Here is a 25972-nt window from a genome sequence, read left to right as displayed (position 1 = left end):
AATCTGTAAAGAACTCAGGCAACTTGACACCAGAGAAGCGAACACCCAGTGTCCCCTTGGGCAGGGGACCTGAGCAGACACTCCTGGTGTGGGACGGGTAGCTGGGCAGGTGACCAGACAAAAGCGCAACCTTGGCTGTAAGCGATTACACGACAGGGTTATTTTCACCACAGTGTTAATTTTAGTTCCGTCTGTGCTATTTAATGAATGCCTTTCTGCTGCTTGTGGTAAGTGTCCCGTGAGGTGCCCCGATGGAATCATTTCAGTGACCGACCTCCCCGCTGTCGCTGACCCCCTGCCCCCGGGATTCCGATCCCAGCCAGGCAGGGCGTCTGCACACGCGTCCCCACAGGAGCTGTTTCCTTCGGATCCGTTTCACGGCGAGGGGCCCGAGGGAGAGCTGGGACGCGAGCCGTCGCGAGGCGCCCCAGCCCGAGTCCACCCTGTTCAGACGAGCCCTCTGTCCCGGACATGCCTGTCATGAACACTGTCTGCTCCCAACGCCCTCTGTTCCTCCCATAGGCCCATGTCCTGCGTGAGTTCTGGGGTCTGTGATCTCTCTCTGGCTTTTCCCTTACGGCTGTTCATTATTTTCCATACACCTGTTATCAAAAACTGTTGTCCTCAAAACGTAGACTCCGGTCCCATTTCTTTTACATCCATAGTTTCCCCGCAACTGACAGACCCTGTCTGAAGGCACAGCCTCTGGGTACCCTACATGTGCCCTTTCTTCCGTATCTCCACTGCCACCCGCCATGTCCCTGTCCCCCCTGGGTAAGCACGGGGGTCATTCTGTCCTCTGCATTCTCGCCTGCACGACCTTGTTTTCTGAGATACTGCCACTCAGCCTGCTCCCACCCCACGCGGACCTTCTGCAGGCTGGTCCCATGCCGTCCAGTCTGGACTCCCAGCTCCCCTGATGTCCACTCCTGATCTGTGTCCCCGACACACACCTTCACCCTGACCGTCCCCCTTCCCCCAGACCATGTGGGCGACTCCCCAGGAAGTAAGAGTGCACGCTCGTGCACAGCCAGCGATGTGCCCCCTGGGGCGGCGGATTGTGCCCGTCCAGCTGCCAGGGCTCCAGGCCTCGAGCTGCCCCCCACGTGCAGGGTTTTGCTGGGACGACCTGCACGGGCTTTCCTGAAGCCCACGGCCCTCCTCGTCCACGCTGTGGCCCTGCCACCCCCCTGGCCTGGCCCCACGCAGAGCACGGACAGGTGGACCTCGGCGGACACTGCACAGCAGTGGGTTTGTTTTCCCCGAAGGCTTCTTCACCGACACAGCCGTCCGCCCGACCCCTGGCTGCCGCGCACTTCCGCTGTGGCTCCGCGGACCCTCGCTGCCCTCGGGGCCGACAGCTCAGTCGCTGTCACCTCCACCCTCGCAGCCAGATGCCAGTCCCTGCCCCCCATCGCCACCCTCTGGGAATGTCGTTAAGGACAGGAGTCCTTTCGTGTATGTCGTCGTTGTTGCTATTTTAGATGGGAGCTTACCTCCAAGTGTTGTTTCTGTGGTCCGCCAGCCCCCAGGCAGTGATGTCTGCTCACAAGTACGCTGGGGCCGTGTCCGGGGTTCTCCTCGCTGGACCGTGAGGCTGACCCGCAGCCAGGGCCCCGAATGCTGAACTGCCCCCCACGCAAAACGTTACAGAATCAGAAAATGCGGAGTATCCAGGAATGAGCCCCAGACTCGAACATGCAGAAATGAACACCACCAGCTGTCGTGACGGTTTCGTTCCTGCTCCGACTCCCCCAGGACTTTCTTCTTAACGGGGTGATTGTTCCTCATCCAGTCACACGCCTCAGGAAGCCAGCGCTGGTGCGGCAGCGAAGTCGCCTTCTCCGGTTCATCCATTCCGACCTCATCAGGGTCCTTTGGGCCCGATAGATACTGTGTCTTCTTGTTTCAGCATCATTACATTTGGGCTTCAGTTTTGCTTTTTCTAATTCTTGAGCTCCTAAGAGTTAAAGGGACAGTAATTAGATATAATTATTTGGATAACTGGATCATGAAGAAAAAAAATCAATTGTCTAATTTTTACAAATGTGTAGATGGTGGTGTATTGAGGAGAGATGTGTGAGGCTCAGCAGTAGAGGCTTAGATAATGTACAAGAATAAAATGTGTATATTTGCTGTTTCTCCGACGTCCTAGTGAGTATTTAGTTCCAGGAATCGCTTGCGGTCTCTCCCAGCAGGGCCCCCGACAGTGGGCCCCTCTCTCCTTTGTGATGGCTCCTCCCTGGTCCTGAACAGTTCACATCCGACTTCAGGTGGGACATGAACCTGGGCAGCGGCACTGTGTGTCATTTCTAGAGCCGTGATGCTATTTTTTTTTAATGATTTTTTTCTTTATTGATTTCAGAGAGAGAGGAAGGGAGAGGATGAGAGAGACAGAAACATCGATGAGAGAGAACATCGACTGGCCGCCTCCTGCACGCCCCCCACTGGGGATCAGGCCCATAGCCTGGGCATGTGCCCTGACTGGGAATCGAACCGGCGACCTCATGGTGCAGGATTGACGCTCAACCACTGAGCCACACTGGCCAGGCCATGATGCTATTTAAAGAAACATGACATAATGATGCATTTAATACAGTGCATTAGGGTCTGTATTTGGAAAATGCTCCTTAGTAAGAAACCTGCTTTTGGTCCCCAAGCAGTCCCTTAGAAGCGGTCCCTCCTGACATAGGCCCACGGTGAGGTGGGGACATTCCTCGTCCATAGTATCTTCCTCCAGAGAGCATTTCGGTCCGACTCTGCGGTCCTGCGTGGTGTTTTTCTAAGTCTCGGTGTGACCTGTCAGCAGCCAGCTTGACCTGCAGGGTCGCCGTGGGGACGTGCAGATGTCCGGGCAGGAGCCCGCGCTGGGCCCGGCCAGCCTCTGGAAGGACGGCAGGTCCGTGCGGGGGCGTCTGCCCTTCGACAGAACCAGCGCTCAGCACACGGGCGTCAGCTCCGGCCAGAGCGGGGCAGCCAGCAAGCCTTCGTCTTCGTTTTCTGTTTCCGGCCGCCGACATGTTTGGGAAACTCGGAACCACTGGGAAGGAAAGTCTCGGGGAGGCGAGAGGCCGTGGCGCAGACCTCGGTTCAGAGTGGGGCTGTGCAGGGGTGTGTTAGGGACTTAACGTGTGCTGTTTATAGGGCCCGGCCCCCAAGTCTGACCTTCACCGTAATGTCCAGAGTTGCGGACAGTGTGTCTGACTCTGTGAGGTGTGAGGACATCTGCAAGGATCCGAACACAGTGTCATGTGGACGCCAGGGCTCTGCGCTGCCTGTCTGCCCCGGTGCCTCCTGGGGCAGGTGAGGGACACCGCCACCCTCTGCGTGGTCGAGAAGCGCGTGGTCGAGAAGCGCGTGGTCGAGAAGCGCGTGGTCGAGAAGCGCGTGGTCGAGAAGCGCGTGGTCGAGAAGCGTGATCTGCAAGCCACTGAAAACAACAGCAAACGGACATGATGGGCAATGGACGCTGCTTCTCAATAGAGCCCCGACCTGTGTCTGTACAAACACAGGCGTTGAAGTTAAAGACTCACCTAAATGTGTCAAAACACGTTGTCACTGTCATGTGACAGTTTGCAGAATAGAGGATGTGACAGCTGTCCAGCTGTTTTGAAAAAAGAGTTGACTGCCCTGGCCGGTTTGGCTCAGCGGTTAGAGTGTCGGCCTGCAGTCCGGAGAGACCCGGGTTCGGTTCCCGCTAAGGGCACGTACTTCGGTTGCAGTTTGTCCCCGGCCCTGGTTGGTCGTGCGGGTGGCAGCCACTCGATGTGTCCCTTCACGTTGATGTTTCTCTCTATCTTTCTCCCTTCCTCTCTATCCCTCCCACTCTATCTGTACAAAAAAAAAAAAAAAAGGAAAAATATTCTCGGGTGAGGATAAAAAAAAAAGAAAAAAGAGTTGACTGATTGTACCCGTTTCGAGACAGTTGTACGTTCTCGGAGCATCACGGTGGTCAGCGAGGACGGAAGGAGCTACGGAGCCGTCGGTGGGTCTCGGCCTCAGTGAGACCGCATAGCCAGTGCGAGCCCGTGGGTGCCCGGGGCTCCTCCACAGCCTGCCCTCCCCCCGGGGTCAGCCTGCCGACTGCGACCCGCAGTGACACTCGTCACTGCTTCATGAGACGTCACTCAGGGTCTGTTCGGGGCAGGCGGTCTGCGCTCGGGAGGAGGGGAGAGGACGCCCGGGAGCCGCCCAGCTGGAGGGGCACCCTGAGTGCGCGTGCCGTGAACCCCGAGATGTCCGGCAGCTCTGTCCCGGGAGGAGTGCTGAGCGATGAATCCAGAGCGCCGTGTGGCCTGAGGCCCGCGCTGTGCAGAGCGGGACTGACCGGGGCAATCGTCCTAGAGAGCCGGGCCCCGACGGAGTCGTAACGGCTTCAGACGGTTTCCGCAGGCGTGTCTCTTGCGTGACGGGCGGTGAACGTCACGGATGTAAACCTCGACGTCAGCGCGAGGGAGCCCGTGTGGGTCACGTTCCCCGTCCCTCCGCCGCAGGCTCTCCACGTTCACGTCAGCTCGTCCAGTGCGACCTTGTCACAGGCTCGGGCGGGATCCTAAGCGCAGCTCTGCCGGTCACCTTACATTTGTGAATCATTTGCCGTCTCTCCCGTGATTTTATTCCATGGGGCTGCCATGTTCGCTTGCAGGGCTGCATGTGTCCAGTGCCAAAACGCGCCCGGGCCGCGGCAGTGACGGGCGGCAGAGGGGGTGGACCGAAGGGGTCTGTCCCTCAGGTCCTGCTCCGTCTCACTGGCTGGGATGCCCTGACACCCTGCTTTCTTGCAAAGCCTCAGGTCCAGTTCTGAAAATGTTAAATGGAGCGAGTACGGCTCAACTCTCTCAGGACTGGTGCAGGTCACAGGCGATGCTCAAGGGACTTCTGGTCGTCCCCAGGAAGAGCGGGAGTGGGGTGAGCGCAGAGACCACGGGGCAGCGCCCCCCGACACCCCTCAGGGCTGCGGTGGGCACCAGGCCTCGTGCCACCTCTATGGGGGGGTGCCCTCCACATCTCAGCGCCAGCCGATGGCATCTCGCTCTCAGCGGCCTCGGAATCACACAGATCAGTGGTACTGAATGACCCTGACGCGTGCTTGCGGCGCTGACTCCCACATGCACCGTCATCAGTGCATCCGTGCGGAGACACTGTCGTCTTCTACCTCGATCCCTCCAACGGCAGGGTCCCAGGAGCCGTACTTGTGCAAACCCCCGGCCGCAAGTCCTTCCACCACGACTCCCGGCTCTGTGCTTCCTTTGGATTTGTGAGAAGTTAGGAGCATTAACATGACACCCGAAAGTTGACTCAGGTGTCCCTCGATTTCCAGTGGGACGTGCCCCTTAGTCTGTGGCTCCTGCGTTGGTTCCGTAAGGGTCCGCAGATCAGGGCCCAATGCGGGGTCAGATCCTCTTATCGATCGGGTCAGTGAATGGCTCTGTCCAGGGCCAGAGAGTAAACGTTCTGTGTTTTTCTAGCCACACGGTGCTCATCTGCTACTGCAGCCGTCACCTTGCAGGGAGGTCTCCGCAGACATGACCTGAGCCGTTGTGTGTCCTGGTGCAACTGGAATCACACAGCCAGACAGCCGCCTGGGCCCGCGGGCCGGATTCGCTGGGTTACACAGCCAACAAACAAGGAAAATACCAAGTGACGTGGGAATCACATTTTAGTGCCTGGAGCCGATACATATGCAAACAAATGAGCAAAAACAAATCTAATATGTCACATCCAGTTGCAACACGCGGTCAGCGATGCTTGGAGTAAGAAAACGAGGGTTGGTTCGGAGCTGGGGTGACCAGCTGCTGGTGACCAGGACAGTCCTGCCGTTGGCCCCCGAAGGCCCCTGTCCTGGGAACCCTTGGGGAGGAAGACAGCAAGCCTTGTGGGAAAGGAGGAGAACGGCCCAGGTAAAGGGGCGACCAGGGCTTTGGCTCTGAGACCACAGCACAGGATCAGAGCAGAGTGGGCGATGGTGTGGGGGTGAGGCAGAGGACGCCCCAGAAGTTGGTGGGAAGGTGCCACGGGGCCCCTGGACCTCAGTGTGGGCTCAGCTTCCGTCCTGAGCACAGGGAGACCTCGGAGGGTTTCAGAGACCTGGCAGCGTCTCAGTTACAATCAGAGCCCCCCTCCCCCCCCGCTGCTCTTCCCAGGACAGAATAGAAGGGGAGGGGCCCTGGGAGACCAGGCAGAAGCTCTGTGGTCGCCAGGAGGCGAGGTGACGGTTTGGGAGGTGGTTCCTGGGAAGTTGGGGGATGCGAGTGGGTTCAGCACAGCTCAAAGGAAGGACTCACTTCTCAGCGGCTGCGGGGACCAGAGAAAGAGGCGGCAGGATGAGGCTGTGGCTTCTCCACCGCTGGAGGGGGCGCTGGATTCAGTGAGGTCGCGAGGGCGGACAGCTTCGGATCTGGAAAGAGGGAGACCGAAAGTTTGGGGGGCTGGGGAGTCGGGGAGGCTCTCCTGGCGTCCGTACAGTGTGTCCTGCAGGCAGTTGGTGCCTGAAATCCGGGCGGGGTCTGGAGCTGAACGAGACACGTGGAAAATGCCGACGTGCACACGGTGCTGAGGTCTGTGCAAGGGAACTGGGTGCGGTGACGCGGGAAGCTCGGTCTGAGGACGGACCCTCAGGGCCGTGGGGACCGGAGACGGAAGAAACGGGTAACAGCTATGGGAAGGGACGGCGATGAAGCCAAAGGGGCGCCGGGGGAGCCGGGCGGGGAGCGTCCGTGAACAACAGTGGGCGCAGGGACCCATGCCCCGTGGCGGCCCCTGGATGGTGGCTCCGCCTGGGCACCTGAAACCCTCTCTGGGAAGTATCAGCAGGGTGCACAGGGCATCTACTAAATCTGCAGCTTCTTGTGAATTTGCCACTATTTTAAGATTTATGAAAAGTCTATGAAGAAGCAGTTTCGGGAAGAGGACATGGATCACTCCCATGCTGGCGAGAGCTCACATGACATGAGAGCCGGGACTCTGGGAGGGGCGGGTGCCCCGGACACCAGGACCCAGTCAGGACTCGGGTGCTCCCCATGGGGGAGGGGTCGAGCAGCCGCTGTGAGATGGTGGCAGGTGCGCTGCTGGGCGTCTAGAGAGCAAGGCCGGGCAGACGTGAACTGCGGAGGGAGATGCGCTTTACTCCAGATTCCGAATCGTGCCCTTGAGAGTCACCGCCAGCGATAAGCAGGCAAGGTACTCGGTCATCTTAGAGCTGCCTTTCAAACAAGCCGAATGAGGAAGATTATAAGGAACTCATCTGCTAAGAGTACTTCTCCGGTAAAGGGGGATGGTCATTCGGAGAGAGGAGACAGTGGCAAAGCTTTGCTTAGACTCGCTCAGTTCACGCAGGCGGGACGTGGCATCAGGAGGGATGCAGATAGGTGATCTTAGTGGTGTGTTTTGTTAGTGTGATGGGACCCAAGTCACCACAGGATGGGGGACGTGGTAGGAGATGCTGGCAGGTTGGGGAGGAAGGTACGGAATAGTCATTCCCAAAGAGAGGACAGAACCGATGAGCAGAATGACGCAGGAATGGCATCATCAAAGGACAACCCGGGTTTGGTCACCAATTTCGAGTTAGACCCATGAGCAGCTCGTTTTTGTCTCGGGTCTGGGCAGTAAACAGAGATTTGGCTCCGATTTGAATTCAAGGTATTGACACTGGAGTCATGGCAAACGCAAGGGGCGACTTAACGAATGGCCACGGGACCTCGGGATGGCGGGGGCGAGCGAGGGCTGGGAGGAGGAAGGGAAAACAGCAAGACTAGAGAACGCTCGGTCCTCGGGTCAGTCACTGGAGGCGAGGGGTTCGAGAGAGTGACCCGGGAGCGTGGAGAAGGAAGGTCTGGGAAGGGGACACCTGCAGTCACAGCTTGGGAAGTGTCCCCTGTTGGCAGAGGGGGTAAAGGGCGGGGGTGAGAACGGGTGGCTGAGTTGGACTTGGGTTGTTGGAAGAGGGGGCGGTGAACACACTGTGACCCAAATTCAAAGGGTCAGTAGGAAGTAAGACACTGGAGAACCTGACAGGAGCCCGAAGGAAGTTCACGGAGCGTGGAGCTGCACCTGCGACCCCCTGGAGGACTGCACGGAGGAAGGGTTCGGCTCGGAGGAGGAGACGGTCGAAGCTGGGATGCTTCGGGGAGGAAAGAACCTGAGTAATCTGGATGTCCTCGTGAGAAGCATGTGTGGGGATGTGCGGCCCAGCTCCAGACCAGGCAACCTGCCGACCGTTCGGGAAGACTTCAGGATTCGGCATCTCAGGAGACGTCAGGTTTGCAGGGAGAAAAGGGCAGGGAAATACCACAGAAGTGGTTTGGATGCACCACAAGTTGCCGGTGATTCTGCTCGAGTTTCAGAGGACCTGGCGGAAGGGTTTCAAGAGCTTGGGAGGGGACAGTGGTCAGGCACATGCGTAGGCCTTGGAGAGGACGGGGTGACCTGGACGACAAGTGCTTCCTACAGCAACTTCGTGCGTGGGCCAAGCACAGTCTCCCGATGAGTCCGCAGAGCAGTGGGGTGGGGTGGGGGCGGGTGCATGTCTCCGGACCTCTCAGTCCGGCCCCTGGAGAAGCGACGCCTGCCCCAGACCCTGCTCTTGGCGACTGTCCTGTCTCAGAGCAACCACTTCACTCCTGCTGGAAACACGGTTCAACCTGAGGAAGGAAACTCTTACCAAAGCAGCCAGACCTTTAAAACCTATGACGAAAGACATACCAATAATTTAATTCAAAAAACTGTCACTGCAGGATCACTGTGTGCCCAGCTGTTGAAAATAATAGCTGTTTCGATCAACTAGTATTTGCCTGCTTTGTTCTAAGGGTTCTACAGCTATTAATTCCTGTCACCTTCATGCCAACCCTGTGCCCAGAAACCGTTATGATTTCCACTTATAAACAGCCAGACCGAGACACAGAGAAGGAAAAGCTTGTTACACAAAAGTTGGCAAAGTCAGAGTCAAACCCAGACAGTCTGACTTCCGAATTTTCACCAGCACCTCGCATCGGTGCTCCACACACTTAGGTAGAGAATGTCAGGGAATGTCACCTGTGTTGGAAACTGAACATTATGCGTGGGTGTGTGGGTGTGTTTGTGTTGTGTGTGCGCATGTGTGTGTGTTTCTTTACTGAATATTTTTCCATACATTTTTTAGCAGCAAGAAGAGACTACATCTCATTGTGTATCCTACATGTTATAAACTTACTATCCTAACTCCAGAAGTTCCTGAAACAATGTTTCGGATGCTTGGCAGATAAGTTGGTTGAATGGTTGTGTGGTTCGGATGCATCAGACTTTATTTAATGATTTATATGTTATTAAACATTTAGTTGGTTTCACTTTTTTATGATAAAATTTGCAAAATATGTCTCTAAATAATGTTTTATTCTGTATTTTGTATTATGCCCTTAAGTTATATTCCTAGCAACATTTATACCCTGGCAAGGGTATAAATTATATAAAATTGTATAGTAATTCTAGAGTTTAGAATAAAACTTATAAAAAGTTTTGAAATTTCTTCGGGGAAATGGCACACTGTGATTTCTGCTTACATTTAAATTTATTTTCCCACTTACAGAAATGAGTGATTCAAACACATCTTTTATTCAAAACCTTATCTTCTTGTATTAACAAGATGACATTCAAACTTTTCTTAGCTATAGAATCTTTTTTTCTTTCCCAAATGCGAGATCTTGTGAAAACTCGACGTAGCAAACTGAGTTGAGGAAGAACTGCTCGGAGGGGAGTCGGTGTGGCGGCCGACGCCCACTCGCTGCACCTCCACCAGCTCCTTCGCTGGAGTCCCGGGGCGCAGTTTCTACAATACGGAGTGAACTGACTCACTGTGGATATTCCTCATTTCCTGAAGAAACATTTGTTGTGCCCCGGCCCCTTTGGCTCAGCGATTTGAGTGTCAGCCTGTGGACCAAAGAGTCGCAGGTTCGATTCTGGTCAAGGGCACGTACCTCGGTTGCAGTTCGTCCCTGGCCCTGGTCAGGGTCTTGCGGGTGGGAAGCAACCAGTCAGTGTGTCCCTCTCACATCGATGTTTCTCTCTCTCTCTCCCTCTTTTCCTCTGTCTCCCTCCCGCTCTCTCTGAACAAAAAAATAGAAAAATATACTCAGGTGAAGATTAAATATATATATATATATATATATATATATATATGTATATGTATATGTATATGTATATATACACACACACATATACACACACACATACACATATACACACACACATACACATATACACACACACACACATATATATATATAATATTTGTTGTGTGCTAATTCTCATGGCCAAGTATTTACATGATGGATTTGACCTAACTTTATTTTCTTTCTGCATAATGTGGAAAATGTAGGGGGCTGGTAAAATTCTAGCATTTACTTACTCAGAGCCCCCAGTTTTTCAGCTTTTAAATAAAAGATGTTTCTAGATATAGCAAAATTAATGTAAAAGTTTAGATCCATTTTAATTGCTCATTAACATCTATGGATTCAAAGAAGCTTACATTATATTAATATAACTGCATTATTTAAATATTGGCCAGAATTAGTTTATTTTAATGGTTACTTATTTGTTTTAATACAGTTTACTTTATTTTTTAAAGATTTTTTTCTTTATTGATTTTAGAGAGAGGAAGGGAGAGGGAGAGAGAGAGAGAAACATGCATGAGAGAGAACATCGACTGGCCTCCACGCCCCCTAGTGGGGATCAGGCCCACAACCTGGGCATGTGCCCTGACTGGAAATCGAACTGGCGACCTCTTGGTGCAGGAGTTGACGCTCAACCACTGAGCCACACCGGCCAGGGTACACTTCACTTTTTAGATGTGATTTCTGAGTTTACATGTGGAATTTGAAATAATTCTTCCAGTTGCCAGGAAGCTGGCTCACAATGTCATTTTCTTAATGTTTTGCTTTGCTGAGTTTGCTTTCTCCTGCTGCCTTGCCTTCATCTCTTTGAGAAGTTTCCCTGCCGCTCTGCTGAGCACAGAAGGGACATTCCCAGGTGGTGGCTCAGCTGCCCGTTGAAAACAAGCAGCGCAGGGCAGACAAGCCCACCGCACGCCCGGCGGAGCCATGGACTCCGCTCCCTTCCGGCCAGTTCATTCTCGTCTGAAAAACGGCTCCCCTTGGAGTCCGCGGCAGTGTTTATAGAATAGTCTTCTTTCAAACCTCGTGTTGAAGATGCCACATCTTTCTTTGACTCGGTTAACGTACTCTCTGGCTTCTGCCCTTAGAAATAGCCCAGACGTGTGCTTTGGTAAATCCCACCTGCAGGCCGGAGGAGGAGGCCCCCACAGTGATTTAGCTGCGGGGAGTGTTCTAGGCGCCCCGCGATGAGAAGTAAACGGGAGTACCGACTGAGTCCCAGGCTGCCGTCTGGGATCTGGGCGTGAGGACAAGACCATCTCCTGAAGCGTGTGGTGCAGGACTTGGCATGTCGTGAGCTGCCGAGACGTAAAACCAGGCAGGGGGAGGGAAGGCAGGTGAGGGCTATTCTGTGTGGTGGTCAGAGAAGGACGGCCCAGGAGTGTGACTGTGAGGTGCCAAGGGCAGTAGACAGATGTGGGCAGGATGATGAGTGCAAAGGCCCTGGGGCAGGACCCTTAAGGGCTCTGGTCCCAGGGGGTGCGGGGCCAGCAGAGTGAGGAAGGGGGTGGGGAAAGGTGGCATCAGGCGGGGTGGGCAGGGGTCAGAGCACACAGCACACGTCTCAGGGGGGGGTCCCCTTTGCCTTCGGTCAGAAGGTGACATGGGGGGTTGAACCGACTGGAAGAGAACATTTTAAGATTCAAGTTAAACTTGAAAGGATCGAGTTTGCTGATTTGAGGAGCATGAACTATAATGAAAGGATGAACACCAGAAGATCAGTTCCTTTTACGTGTGCGTGTGTACACACACGTGTGCCTAAACACAGTACTAGGAGATGGTCGCTGCCCTGGCCAGTTCGGCTCAGCAGTTAGAGCGCCAGCCTGTGGACCAGAGAGTCGCGGGTGTGATTCCGGTCAAGGGCACGCACGTCGGTTGTGGTTCGCCCCTGGCAGGAGGGTGGTGCAGGAGGCAGCCAGTCGAGGTTCCTCTCTCTCTTCCTCCCTCCCTCCTACTGTGCCTGAAGATACATGGAAAAATATCCTTGGGCGAGTATTTAGAAATAAAAAGAGAGAGATGGTTGCCAAAGGTCAGTGGCTCTGGTTCTTCTAATCTGGGCAAATGCTCCCTAGTTTTCTAAGGGCTGGCTGTGGCTTTCTAGTAGAGCACTGGTTTTTAGTATTTTATTTATGAAGACTTGGAATAAAGTGTTTAACAATAACATGTTACTATGTTTTTGCATTATTCGTTTCGACATGATAAGTGACCCTGTGTGGTGAAAACACGTCTCAGGAACTAAAACTGAGAACATTTGTCATACAAAAAATTACATGTAACACACATTTCCACTCAAATATGAATCCTAGGATTGGAACTATGTTAAATGAAAACAACCACAATAAATCTATTATACATCTATACTCATTTTCAGGTTTTTCTAAAGAGATAACAGTATTTTAGTTGAGAAAATTTCATAGTTGTTTCCTAATTAACTTCGTTTATCTAGGCTTATTCTTTATGGGGAAATTGTATAATGTGTATAAAAAATGAGACCATTTTCAAATACTATTGCAGTTACTCTAATTCTTCTCTTTTATATACACAGATTATTTAAGGGAAAACACCATGGCCACCCTTTCTGTGTTTTAGTCTGTTTAAATAAGCAAAATGCCTCAGAATAAATTACTAACCCGAACTCAAAGAGGGAAGAGCACGGGGCATGTAATATGGCTCAGTTTCCCCGTCGGAAAGGCCGTCTATAGAATCCACTGAAACTGGGGGAGCAGGAAAGTCTTCCACACGCTGGTTCTCAGGCGGGCACGCTGGGCCCCCGAGGTTGGCAGTCTGGAGACATCGGTAGTCATCGCCATCGGGGAGTATTGCGGGCAGTTAGCGGGCAGGCCTCTGGCCTCCCTGGGGCGCACCGGACAACCTCCCGGCACCGGGCATTATCGAGCCGCAAAGGCAGTGGCCCGGGTGCGAAGCCCGGCCACGGTGCCCTCTGTGAATGGGGACCCCTAAACGGAAAGGGCTTTTTCCTTGTTGCTCTTTTGTTACAGGAGAGCTCGACATGGTGAGGGGGGTGCCACCTAGACAGCGTGGCGTCTTCGTTCACGCTCGCTTCCTGGTAGGTGAAGGGGAACCGAGACCTGCGCGGACATTTCGAGACTGTGGGCAGCTCCGATGTTCACGCTGTCCCTTGGAAATCGGAGCTGGCATTGAAGTCGGGACAGAGATGTACAGGTGACGTCTCTGTGTCCCCGGAGCCTTCGGGAGGGTTTTCTCTTCCCGCCCTGGCCCGTCACGACTACGTACCCGCCGTTAGGAAATCGGCCAACACGAGTGGAGAGTCTCTCTCCCAGTCCAGGCCAACCAAGGACACCCACTCTGAGCACAACGGGCCACAGGAAGCGGGCAGCTGCGTCCTCAGACCTCGTGGGGACCAGCAGCTGCTGCAGCGAGGTCCCGTCTTCTTCCGCTGGTTTTCTCTGGCACTGTTGACGGTGGGCTACCAGCGTCACTGTCGGTTCCCTGACATTCTGTCCACAGTGACTGTATAGAAAGAGTAGACGGTGGGCTACCAGCGTCACTGTCGGTTCCCTGACGTCCTGTCCACAGTGACTGTATAGAAGGAGTAGACGGTGGGCTACCAGCGTCACTGTCGGTTCCCTGACGTTCTGTCCACAGTGACTGTATAGAAAGAGTAGATGGTGGGCTACCAGCGTCACTGTCCGTTCCCTGACGTTCTGTCCACAGTGACTGTATAGAAGGAGTAGACACGTGTTTGTGGAGTAGCGTGTTTGAGGCGTCTCCAGGTGGAGTTCCGGCCTCAGCCGTCCATCGCAAGGCTTATTCACGTCTGAGCCGTGTTTCCTCTTTCTGACTTTTTCCTTGGCGCTTTGCAGGATGTTCCCGTTTAAGTTTTCATGCAACTCTTGCCTACTTGGAAACTTCTTATGAATCCGTGCCTCTCTGAAATGATAACATCTCATGGTGTTAACTTATCTGAAATTCAAATGCACATTCCCAACTCTATAGAAATAGAGATTAAGGCGACTTCCTCCTTCTAAGGGCACTCTGTTTTCCGAGCGATGTCTCGAAGCATTAAGGAAGGGCAGCCACGCACACGTAGGGCTTAAAATGCTGCCGACGTATCCCCATCTTCTGAGAGTCAGAGGAAGTCTTTGGCACCGCGGTTCGTCTGCCTGGGACCGGGAGGGGTGTGGCCATCACACAGGTTCTAGGAAAGCCGCCCTCCGCCCTCCCAGGCTGCCATCCAGTTAACAGCGCGATGTCACTGCCAGGCCCCGTGAGCCTGTCCACAGAACTGCACTGACCATCTGCAGAGACCCTTCGCTGAGTCTCAGTTGTGGGTTAGGAAAGACTTGTCACTGATCAGGGGTGACCTCTGTAGGTGGGCTTGTGTATGTGACCACCTTGAAAAGTGTCTCTCTCCTCCTCTGTCCCTGCAGCCGAGGGAGCCTGCGGGGGCACCTTGCGGGGCACGAGCGGCAGCATCTCCAGCCCCCACTTCCCTTCGGAGTACGAGAACAACGCGGACTGCACGTGGACCGTCCTGGCCGAACCTGGGGACACCATCGCTCTGGTCTTCACCGACTTCCAGCTGGAGGAGGGCTATGACTTCCTGGACATCAGCGGGACAGAGGCGCCGTCCATATGGTGAGTGCGGAGGAGCCGCCCCCGGTCCCCCCGCGGAGACCCCGGGAGGCCTGCGTGTTCTGTCGGTCTCGCTACGCTGGCTCCCGAAAGGTCGTCTTCATCGCGACCGACGCGAAGTTTCTAAGATGTGTCTGCTGGTATTTGGGTCTGGGGAGTTTTCTGGGCCCTGGGTGCGTCGCAGCACTTTCTGTGCCCTCATTCTGGGTTCTCATGAAGTCGCACAGAAGATGACTAAGCGTGGTGAGTCCTGGATTCGGTCCATTGCCAACTGAAAGTGATCAGCTATTTTTAGACTTTGCACATTACCGGTCACAGGTCTACTGTGCGGCATGGTTGCATACTCTCTGTCCTTCCTGGGGACACTGCACCAGACCGAGGGCCCCTGTGAGGGTCACAGGCAGACCATAAACACTAACCCAACAGGTACACTGCCGGCGCCTGGCGCTGTGTCCGGCAGTACTCTGGCGAGCGCTGTGTGGGGTCCGAGGGACACCGGATCCGACAGGTCACACTCCACATAGGGTTAGGTGTTGGCTGCATGAGCCACGTGAACTGCCTCTCCAAGGGAGATTGAAGAGGGAGAATTCAAAGGCAGATGCCTGAAGTCCTAAAACAGGTCTTGACCTAAGTCATTTGTTGTCAGTTCTAATTACTTAATTTTGTTGTAATTATTTAATTTCTTAGCATTTCAAAAACTGCGTCAGTAATGTGTTTCAGATGCGGAACTGTAAGCTGACTTGGGGGTGTGTCCCCGTTCAGGTGAACGCAGAGGCAGGCTGGCCCAGTGTGCCGGGAGAGGGGGACACGGCATACGTGTTGTGGATTCTTCATACATTCAAGTTCACATTTCAGTACAGAGAGTAAAGAATAACGATATCAGACCGAAAGCATGTCCTAAATTAGACCACCTGTTCCAAACAATTACGAACATTTAATTGTATTTTATTTCCCCAGACCCATGACTCAAAGCAGAGGGTTTCTATCGATGGAAACATTGTTTCCTTGCACTGGTGTTACTGTGTTTATGTTGCATGTTACCAAGAGGAGAACATACCCGCTGCCTGTACAGCCTTGGTTTCACATGTTGTTTATCCGGAGTAACACTTTAGACTGAGCCAGTTGACCCGTCTGTTCATTTCATTGTACAGTTTTAACTTGACCCCTCAAGAATGTGATGATATCCGCCTGTCTCACCTGTGTAAGATCAGAGGTGGCATTCTAAACCGAAATCTCGTGCCCGACAGTCTACCTCCAAGTTCTGCCACAAACAAACCATGTGGCCTTGGACAACCACTCAGCTGTTTACTTAAGGAAGGGGGCTGTCCTAAGTGAGCTTTGGAGTTAATTCATTACACACCTCCTGGGTGCCTGTTCTCGGTCAGTCCCTGTAAGAGGTTCGGTGACGCGACGTTCTCTCAGCTTTAAAATTGCAATGTTCCGCTCCGGCTGGTTGCTCAGTGGTTAGCGCATCACTCTGTGGACCAAGGGGTCTCAGGTTTGATTTCCCGTCAAGGCACATACCTGGGTTGTAGGTTCGATCCTCAGCCCCTGTTGGGGATGTGCGGGAGGCAACCAATTGACGTGTCTCTCTCACATTACTATCTCTCTCTCTCCTCTCCCTCCCTTCCTCCCTCCCTTCTATTCTATCTAAAAAAAATCAGTGAAAAATATCCTTGGGTGAGGAATAACAGTAAATAAAATAAATATAAAAAGTAAATTGCTTTGTTCTGGCTTTTAGAAAATCATTGCATTGCAATACAAAATCCATGGTGCCCGATTCTCAGAAATGATGTGGATAGTGGTACACAGGCCTCATTGGCGAGGGGTTCCGGGGCTGATTGGTACTGAATGATCACCACGCTGGTCAGAGGTCAGGCCGGGGCAGCGAGCCGAGCACAGCGGGTTTGACAGGGTCGGGGATGACGATCGGGACGGCTTTGGCGAACAGATGTCATTTACGAGAGAAGACGCAGTGAGGTGCACAGAGGTTCCCTTGAAGTCTGCAGTGACGATGGGGGTGAGACAGGTGCTGATCCAAGGGGGCAGGAGCGGAGGAGGTCCGCAGCTCCGCTCGCACAGCCGGGTCCTCCCGAGGGACCAGGGTGCTTTCATATCACTCGCGCCAGGAGGGCGGCCGGGCTGGAGGGTGGTTCTTCTCTTCCCCCGCGGGCTCCTCTGCTCTCTGCCTGGTCGCTCACCATCCCCTCCCCTGACGCCTGCCTGGGCCCTTGAGTGTCAGCCTGAGAGAGTGTGTGAGGCTGGGTCCGAGTGCGAGATGGTCAGGTGTGTCCGAGATGCCCAGCAGGGTCCACGGCACAGGTCAGGCCTCACAGCACTGTTGTCGCGTAGGGAACGTTGGTACAGCAGCCGGGGAACTTGACCCCTGGCCTCCGGTGTCTGGGTGCAGGCTGGCGGGCGTCTGCAGCTCCGCGCGATCCATCTCGGGCTCTGCCAGGGCTCCAGGACCGGCCATCTGGGAGCCAACGGGAAGCCGGGCAGTGGTTGGGCGAGGTCTGGGTGGAGCTGGGTCCTACGCACTGCGTGGTCCGAAGACTCGCCGCGCTCTCTCCCAGCCGTTAGCAGAGGGCACTGGTGTTCGTGGTTTTATTCTCTGAGGGTTTCTGCGGTCCTGTTGGCTGGGCACCGAAGGCCCGTGGGCAGTTACGGATGAAGAAGCTGAGAAAGCACAGGGCACAGCTCCAGCTGTACCCCAAGGTCTCTGACTCCAAACCGTACTTCCTGTCCCCCTCCAGCCATTTGTTCCCCGAACAGGACACCCCACTGAGCTGAGAGCCCTTCCAGAAGTTACCTTTGCTCTGCCTCAGGACTTTGGTGCGTGCTGAGTGGGGAGACAGAGCTTTTTCGGGTGACATTTAGTGTTTACCGGAATTGCTACAAGAAATATCTTGACATGGCAATAAGGCCACTTTTTAAAAAAAATTGTTTTCTTTATTCATGTTTAGAGAAAGAGAAAGAGAAATAGAGAAAGAGATAGAAACATGATGAGAGAGACATCGATTGACTGCCCCCTGCATGCCCCCCACTGGGGATGGGCCCACAACCTGGGCATGTGCCCTGGCTGCGAACTGAACCGATGACCTCTTGGTGCAGGGTCCACGCTCAACCACTGAGCCACACCGGCCGGGCCGTAAGGCCACTTTTTAAATGGACCTCTCATCTTTCTGTGGCTCCTCGGTGGGGCTGACAGGAGACGTTTCCCCTACGTAGCTGTTGAAACGAGCAGAGTCGCCTTGGGAAGGGGATCCCCTGACACACACACACCAAGGCCAACCTCCGAAAGGCTCACTAAACGGTGACCTCGGAGGTACCTTCTGCAATGTCGGGGACACTGACCCAGCCCTGAGCTGCTGGGACACGCTCAGTGGCCCGTGGGTGGCCGTGCCGGGCTCCCGGCACAAGGTGTCACCGCCGGGCGAGGCTGACGGCCGCCAGTGGCCTCAGTGAACACACACAGGCCCCAATACTCTGTTGTAAAAGACAGAAGCACAGGCAAGGATGCTCTAGGAGGGGATGGCGTGGGGATTGTTAAGCACAATCATAGGGTTAGGCCTGTTCCCATTTAGTTGGGACTGAAATTACCACTCAGCTGTGTTCTAGGTGAGGGTTGCCATGGCTACGTGGAGGCAGTCTGAACGTGGTGAATGACGTCATGTGCCAAAACGATTTGTCTGTCACACGTGGCGGCTCGTGTTCTGAGCCCGAGGCCCGCGCGCAGGTCAGGCGGGCGGTCCCTGGCCGGCTCCGCTGTGCCCAGCCGGCTCCTCCGCCCCCACCTCTGCCGCTTCTCCCAGGGCTCCGGCCTCACGGTCCAGGCGTCCTGTTCCTGCCCTGAGACCTGGGGGGCGCGAAGCAGCCGAGCTCTTTCCTTCCCACGTGACGGGGGCGCGCCGTCCGACTCAGGGCTCTGGACACACCGAGAAGAGAAAATGGATCGTGGTTCAGAGCTAAGCTACAGGGGGAGACACGGGGTTCAAGGAATTAGGAACACCTCGTTTTGACAGGAAATAACGAGAGGGCATCAAAATCCTTCAAATATGCGCAGGTAGATGGGAATCGCCCCCCCCCTCCTGTGACGGGGCACCTGGGGGGAGAAAGACAGGGACAGCGAACAAACCACCTTCACCCTGTGTCCCAAAACACACCCGAGTGCACCAGTTTGCAGGGCCCTCCAGTGACCAAGCTTGGCCCTGTGAGACCCAACCGCCTGCGCTCGGTCCCCTCCCTCCGCCCCCGTCCCCGAAAGCGGCTACATTTCAGCACCCGAACGCATCCCCTCTCCGTCCCAGCACACGGACCCCGCACACGGGTGCGGGTCCAGGACCAGGGGCGAACCCCACACCGCTCGACAGGTTTGGTGGAGAAGACGCTCAGAGCACGTTCAGGAGTCAGAGCGCTTTGGGGGTGCATGTGGGCCGCGGGGGACCGGCCGGGCCGCCTATTACTGCCAGAGCAGCGCTGTCCTGGGACGTCCGTGAGGCTCACGCCCAGCCACTCGCCAGCGCCGCTCTGCCCTGCCTGCCTGGACTGCACAAGGTCACACTGAGGGACGAAGGGCCCTGTGAGACCAACACTATGCTACCGTCAGTTAGGCTCCATTTCTCTCTAAATCAATCTAACCGGGAACGTGCTGAAGCCCAACCAGAACTCAGGGTCTCCGACGAGCATCTGAGACCCTGCACGGGTCCATTAACCTGCAGTCTGCGCAGCGTGTCGCTGACCTGGAGACGGACTTGGCGCCTATGTCATTGCGGGTGAGGAGGGACTGTAGCCACAGCCTCCGTACGGCCTCGCTGAGATCGGTCGTCCTGCTCACCTGCCCAAGTGAGGAGAAAGCAGGGCCTTCCCCGCCCTGTCGCGTCCTGTTCGACGTTTCGTTTGGAAACCACGGTACAGAGAATTTACAGAACCAGCTCAGAGAGCCGTAGAGCCCTGACCAGCTTCCCGAAGGCTGGCAGCTGACACAGCCAGACTGTGATTATGGAAAACGAGACACAAACCCGGATAAACGGCCACAGACTAGTGACAGACCCGATCCGCGTCCCCGGGGCCCTCAGCCTGGCTCTGCTCCAGGAGTCGGTCCGGGACGACATGGCCCAGACTGTCCTCCCCCAGCCTCTGACTGTTCAGCCTTTCTGCCTCCCTTGGCCTCAACCTCCCCCTGGTCACAGGAGTTTGGGAAGATGGTGGTGGGGACACGGTGGGGCTCCAGTACCGCCCCTCACACCGGGGAACCTAGTTTCTGTCCTTCAGGTTGGCCCTGTTCAGCTTACACTAGTGATCGTACTGCGCAAGCTTCGCAGAGTGTCCCCCTCCCCGTGTGTGGAAGGGGCGTAACCTGGGAAACAAATACCACAGGTGTGCACGTGTATGGACCTGTGAACACGCACATGAGTTTCTGGGTGCTGCATTCATTTAATCTATTTACTCACCTATCAATCATCTATCAATCATCTATCTATCTATCTATTTATCTACCGATCATCTATCTATGTATCATATATCATCTATCTATCAATCATCTATCTATCTATCTATCTATCTATCCATCCATCTACTAATCATCTATCTATCATATATTATCTATCAATCATCTACCTCTCCATCTACCTATCATTTATCTGTGTATCATCTATCTATCCATCTAATACATCTATCTATCATCATCTATCTCTCCATCTATCTATCTGTGTATCATCTATCTATCCATCTAATACATCTATCTATCATCTATCTATCTATATATACATCTATCAGTCTCTGTGTGGGTGTGGGCGGAGCTGTGGGTGCACCGGGACTGTGGGAGGGCTGTGGGTGTGGGAGCCGTGGGGGCAGCAGGGCTGTGGGTGTGGGAGTGGGTGCAGCTGTGGGAGGCGCAGACATGGTTTCCCACTTTAAGCTGACAGTGACCTGACTCCCACCCGCCGTTTCCCTGGCCTGCCTCCAGCGCACTCTCTCTCCCTGGACACTCTCTCTCTGGGTCAGCGAGGTCCTGGGGCCCTTCACCGTCCACCCAGAAGGAATGAGGACGGGCTGTGGACCCAGAGAGAGGGTGGTTTCCCACCGGTGGTGTTCCCATCTATGGCTGGATAATTTGGGTGAGTTACTCAAATCCACAGTTTTTAGTTCCCTGACTGTAAAATGAGGTTAATGATACTTATCTTGCTGGGAGACAATTAAAATAGAGGCCAGAAACCTGCCCTGTACCTGAGCCAGAGGCTCCCGGTGAACCGTTTCCTTGGCTGTGACCAGCTGTGTGTGACGAGAAATCGGGGCAGAGGTAGGAGGTGCTGTGGGGTCTGGGAGACATGGCCCCGGTGAGGTCCTCGGAGGCCGCTTCTCAGAGCGCTCGGCTCCGCCAGCGGCCCTGCGGATGGAAAGGGGCTGTTTCGGGTGCGGCGTGCAGACAGAAAGGACAGACGTGAGGCAGCTCCGGTGTTGTTCGGGGCCACGAGCCAAAGTGACCATCGCGGGGACAGCACAGTCAGGGAGAAACATGGACGGGAGCCTCACTTTCTCCACGGAGTGTCCACTGTGCCCCGGGACCTGCTGGTGAAGGGAAGCAGCGCTCGGGGAGTTGAGGTGATGTCAGTGCAGAGACAGGACGAGGGTGCTGCGGATGCCGGACAGCGTCTCCTCTGGGCGTGGCTGCTGGCTCTGAAGGGACATTTCGTGTTTTTAAAATATCTTTTAATTGATTTTTTAGAGAGAGGGGAAGGAAGTGAGAGAGAGACATCGATGTAAGAGAAACATCCATCAGCCGCCTCCTGCGCGCCCCCTACTGGGGATCGAGCCCACAACCCGGGCATGTGCCCTGACCGGGGGACCTCTCCGTCCATGGGACGACGCTCCATCCACTCAGCCACACCGGCTGGACTGAAATTTTATTTTTTAGTTACAGTTTTCATGCAACATTATTTCAAGATTAGCTTCATGTATACAGCATAGTATTTAGACAGCCGTATAGTTTACAAAGTGATCCCCCCGACATTTTAAATACCTACCTGGTGTGATATTTCAACTGTTTCCTTAAACTAGGAACTTCTTAAAAACTCATCCGTTTGGGGACTCATGGCCGAAAAGCGTGATTGGGAGTGTCGAGGGGTATTCGGGGATATCCACTGAGTCAGAAATCTGGACGGGTTTTGCCTGAACATCTGAGGACGTGGGGAGGAGTATGGAGAACTCCCCATGTTGTCAGCTGGACGGGGAGGGTCTCACCCCTCCTCCCTCTGCCACAGGCACCTCGGTGGTGAAAAGTGGGGAGGCTCTGGGAAGGCCCGTCAAGGTGGGTGGGCCTCCACCTGCTGAGGGACCCCGCCCACCCCCTGACTGAGGGTGGGGTTTGGTGTAAGGAACTCAGAAAAGAACCTGGGCAGGAGCCGGGGGTCCGCCTTAGCCGGAGCAAGAACACACCAGGGGAGCCGGTCAGGCTAGCTCGTCAGAAGAACACACCTTCTAGTCCATGCCACACGGTTGGAAAGTTAAGAACAAGAGAGCTTGATGAATTGGGAAAGAAAAGCGATTTGGCGACCAGACAGAGCCAGGACAAAGCCCCAGTGTGGGGGACACCGCTCAGTCCTCAGGGCTGCGGTGCTCTGGGTGACCTGCGGAGGTGAGCCCAGCCTGAGGTGAGCTTGGGGATCAGCTCCAGGGCCCAGCCGGTGGCCGCACGCCCGGCAGGAAACAGCATCACTCCGGAGGAGAGCAGACCAGTAAGGGCAGGTGTGTGCGCGCTTGTTTTGCCTGTTGCAACTGTGTAACGGGCGGTGTCTAAGCAGAGGCTTCACGCAGTGTGCGTGTGTGAGAGTCTCCACACGAAGGCAGGCAGGCATTTATTTATTTTATTTAAAAAGAAATGTAAGCCTTGCCAGTGTGCTCAGTGCCACTCACATTCCATCCCCACAAATACACTGGACCCATTCATCAGCCCCTGGGAGAGGGGTGTGGAGTGTTGGACACTTGGCCAGACTTACGTGTGCGCGTGTGTGTGTGCGCGTGTGTGCGTGTGTGTGTGTGGTGAGCTGCACCTCAGAGTGGGGGAGACAGGACACAGACGCACTTGGGAGTCCCTCGCCGCGGAGCCTCTGCTGGCTGGCGGGTTCCGCGAACGCGAGCAGAGAGGATGGGGCTGAGCAGACCTGTGCATTGTGAGCACTTGGTGAACGCGGTGCCGTGACATGGCTCAGAAAGGTAAAGACCAGAGTAGAGAGCGGAACGTTTCCACAGTGGTCACGGGGAGGATGCGGGTTTCTGGGGAGGCTGACGCTGTCCACGTTCGGGGATGACCCCTTGCGTGGGATCCGGGCCCTGGGGTGCGGGGACAGGGCTGTTCCCCCCGTAATGGTAGGTCTGCTGTGGGGGCTGTTTCTGGACTAGACGGGGACTTTTCTTGAAGCAGACTTTCCTTCGCTCTCTGACCCCCAGAGGAGGTCCCCGGGACCTGTCCTGTGAGGACGGAGCTGGCAGGTGCTGGAATTCAAAGCAGAGCTGCTGGGTCAGCCGTCGCTCAGGCGTGCGTTTGGGGGAGACTGGACCACGAGATGGACGGCAGGCAGGCGCACGGCGCTGCCCCCGCCTTGTGCAGGGGACAGGGACCCAGAGAGGGGTGATCTGTTCATGCCTGGGCTTCCAAATGACCTCCACCACTCCCACAGAACGATACGATGAAACAGAAAACAGAAGCCAGGAGGACCAGATGCATTAACTACAAATGGACATTAATGGAACGGTGGAGACCAAAATGAATATTTAATTTTTAATTTCCAGGAATCTGTGGCAGAAGGAGGACACTGGCCATTCACCACACTCTCATTAGCAGAAGAGGGACTTCCCCAAATTTCCCTCCAGTGTGGCAGAGTTTTGCTTCCTGCTGCATTTGAAAATAAAATGTAACCTGGGAATCTATACCTGGTCCCAGAAAACTGAAAATATTTGCTGAACTGAAGAAGGTGGGATTCAGCAGCAGATGGCCTGTGAGTCGCCCTCAGGGGGTTTAGGTAAAGCTCAGGTCGTCCCAGACGGCTCAGAGAACCACCCCCACCCCCTACACATTTCTCTTTAAGCAAGATTTGTATTTCTAATGTTCTACCTTAGGTCGTGCTGGTGGATGGGATGGTCGGAAAGGAAGGGACAGCCCAGCCGGGGTGGCTCAGTGGATGGAGCACCGTCTCACAGACTGAGAGGTCCGGGTTCGATTCCCGGTCAGGGCACATGCCCGGGTTGTGGGCTCGATGCCCAGTAGGGGGCGTGCAGGAGGCAGCCAATCCATGTTTCTCTCTCATATTAATGTTTCTCTCTCTCTTTCTTCCTGTTTCTAAAAATTCAATACAAAAAAAAAATGCATATATATAAAAAAGGAAAGAAGGAACAGTTTTTCTTCAGGAATCTCATAATGTAGTTGGACCATCTTGTGGGAAATACTGGCTGCGCTCGATAGAACACGATGAGTATATGCACACGTGGTCAGTCACCCATGTCTCGCCTGGGTGTGCGGCACTACACTGGGCGACTAATGATATGATTACCTGGTCATTAGCCAACAGCAGGGAATGTCAGCCGTGTCGCCCTGAGGTCGCCCTGACTAGACCCAGTGGTCGGGGTTGTGCAGAGGGGTTCAGGGGTGTGGGGGGTGGTCTCAGCGGTTACTGTCAGCTCCCCTGAGAAATGCCTCCCTCGATTAAGACGATCATCTCTGTAAACACTTTGCAAACGAGCCATGTGTTTGGGTGTCGCTTTCCGTGGCAGGTTGAAGTAGGTCCTGTGGTCCCGGGGGGCCGCGATCCATCGGTCCAGTGAGCTTCCTCTCTGTATCGGTACAGACAGAGCGCGCTGAGGGCAACTGAGGCCAAACGATCGATTAGTGAGATGCAGTGTTAGTCCATAAAGCGTCACTGGAAGGATCCAATCCCGGGCAGTTCTTGTTCCCTGATAACCCTCGGATTTAGCGGAAGTCTGGTCTCTGGAAGGAAACTGCGTTCAGACAGCCATGTGGACTGGAGAGAGTTCTCCTCACGGTCGAAGGAGGGAAGGGCTTTGCAGCCAGACACAGCCCAGCAGTTCGACCGCTTAGGTGCGGTATTTCGTGAAGCTAAACTCAGTTTTATGTCCTCCTCTCTCCGGGGAGACCATCTACTGAGAGCCGGTTCGTTTATTTCTCCATCCGTTTGATTTTCATCTGCGTCTGCTTTTTTAAAGACAGAAAAGAGCGCGCCTCCCAGGGATGGTAAAGCCGCCGCCGCAGGCTGAAACCGCAGACGGTACTGCAGACAGGTCTGGTGAGGCGGGGTGTGGAGAAGTGGGGGCCCTGGGGTTCCGGTGCCAGGGGGGGGGGGGCAGAAGGATCCACTGAACTAGGTCACATCACCCCGAACGCCGTTTGCCAAAGTTTCCCAGACACGAGCTGAAGGAGGTTGTTACCACGAGACACTCTTACAGGATGTTTGGAAGGGGCTTTGTCAAGATGAGTAAACCTCTAATTGTAACAGGAATAGACGGGAAAGTATAAAACTCATTTGTGCTTCAACGAAGCTGCAAAGAAAGCAACTGTCGTTGGTGTAAAAGATCTGCCCGTAGGTCCCGCTCAAAGCTGGAGAAAGAAGCATTCCCAGATTTTGAACATCAGAAATACGTGTGTCGATTGTTGAGTAGTGAGTCTAGAACATTGGCTCTGGGTCGTGGGCCATGGTCTCACACATGGGTCCCAGTGTCAGTCCCGCCAACTGGTAGCGCCGTGACCACGGTCAGTTTGCTCATCCCCCTCCCACTCCTTCCAGCGGCGAGGGGGGAGAGTAACTCACCCGTGCTGGGCATTTGCCGCGTGCATTCCCGGCCCGCTCTCCACCCTTTCCCGAGGCCTGAGTTCTGCCTACACTTGAGGGTCCACAGAGATGGGACCCGGCCCTGAGTATGCGACCTGACCACATTGAAGTATCCAAGGCTGCACACTCGACTGGAACACACTCCTTGAGCCTTGGGGCACTGTAAAGATACCCATGATCCAAGCGTTTAAATAACCAAGCCACACAGAATAGAGGTGAATTCACACCTCTATCGGGTATCTACCTACAGGATCTGTGTGTCTACACTTGTTATATATGAACTTTGTGTATAAAGTTAAATTTATATGTTTATATATAACTTTACTCCATCATATATAATATATACATATAATAACCTCACCACTTACCAGC

At 54.4% G+C, this 25972-nt stretch overlaps 1 protein-coding gene across 1 annotated transcript in view; it reads left to right on the top strand.

Moving 5' to 3' along the window:
* CSMD1 (CUB and Sushi multiple domains 1) overlaps positions 1-25972 on the top strand; it is a 1021666-nt gene that overhangs the window by 414487 nt on the left and 581207 nt on the right. Inside the window, exon 5 of the mRNA XM_036250552.1 lies at positions 14555-14762. Coding sequence (XP_036106445.1) covers positions 14555-14762 — 208 coding nt within the window. The remainder of the gene's footprint in view (positions 1-14554; positions 14763-25972) is intronic.

Source organism: Molossus molossus, unplaced genomic scaffold (genome assembly GCF_014108415.1).
Source record: "Molossus molossus isolate mMolMol1 unplaced genomic scaffold, mMolMol1.p scaffold_m16_p_9, whole genome shotgun sequence".
NCBI lineage: Eukaryota > Metazoa > Chordata > Mammalia > Chiroptera > Molossidae > Molossus > Molossus molossus.
The sequence above is the reverse complement of the archived record's forward strand: the minus strand, read 5'-3'. Positions and strand labels throughout refer to the sequence as shown.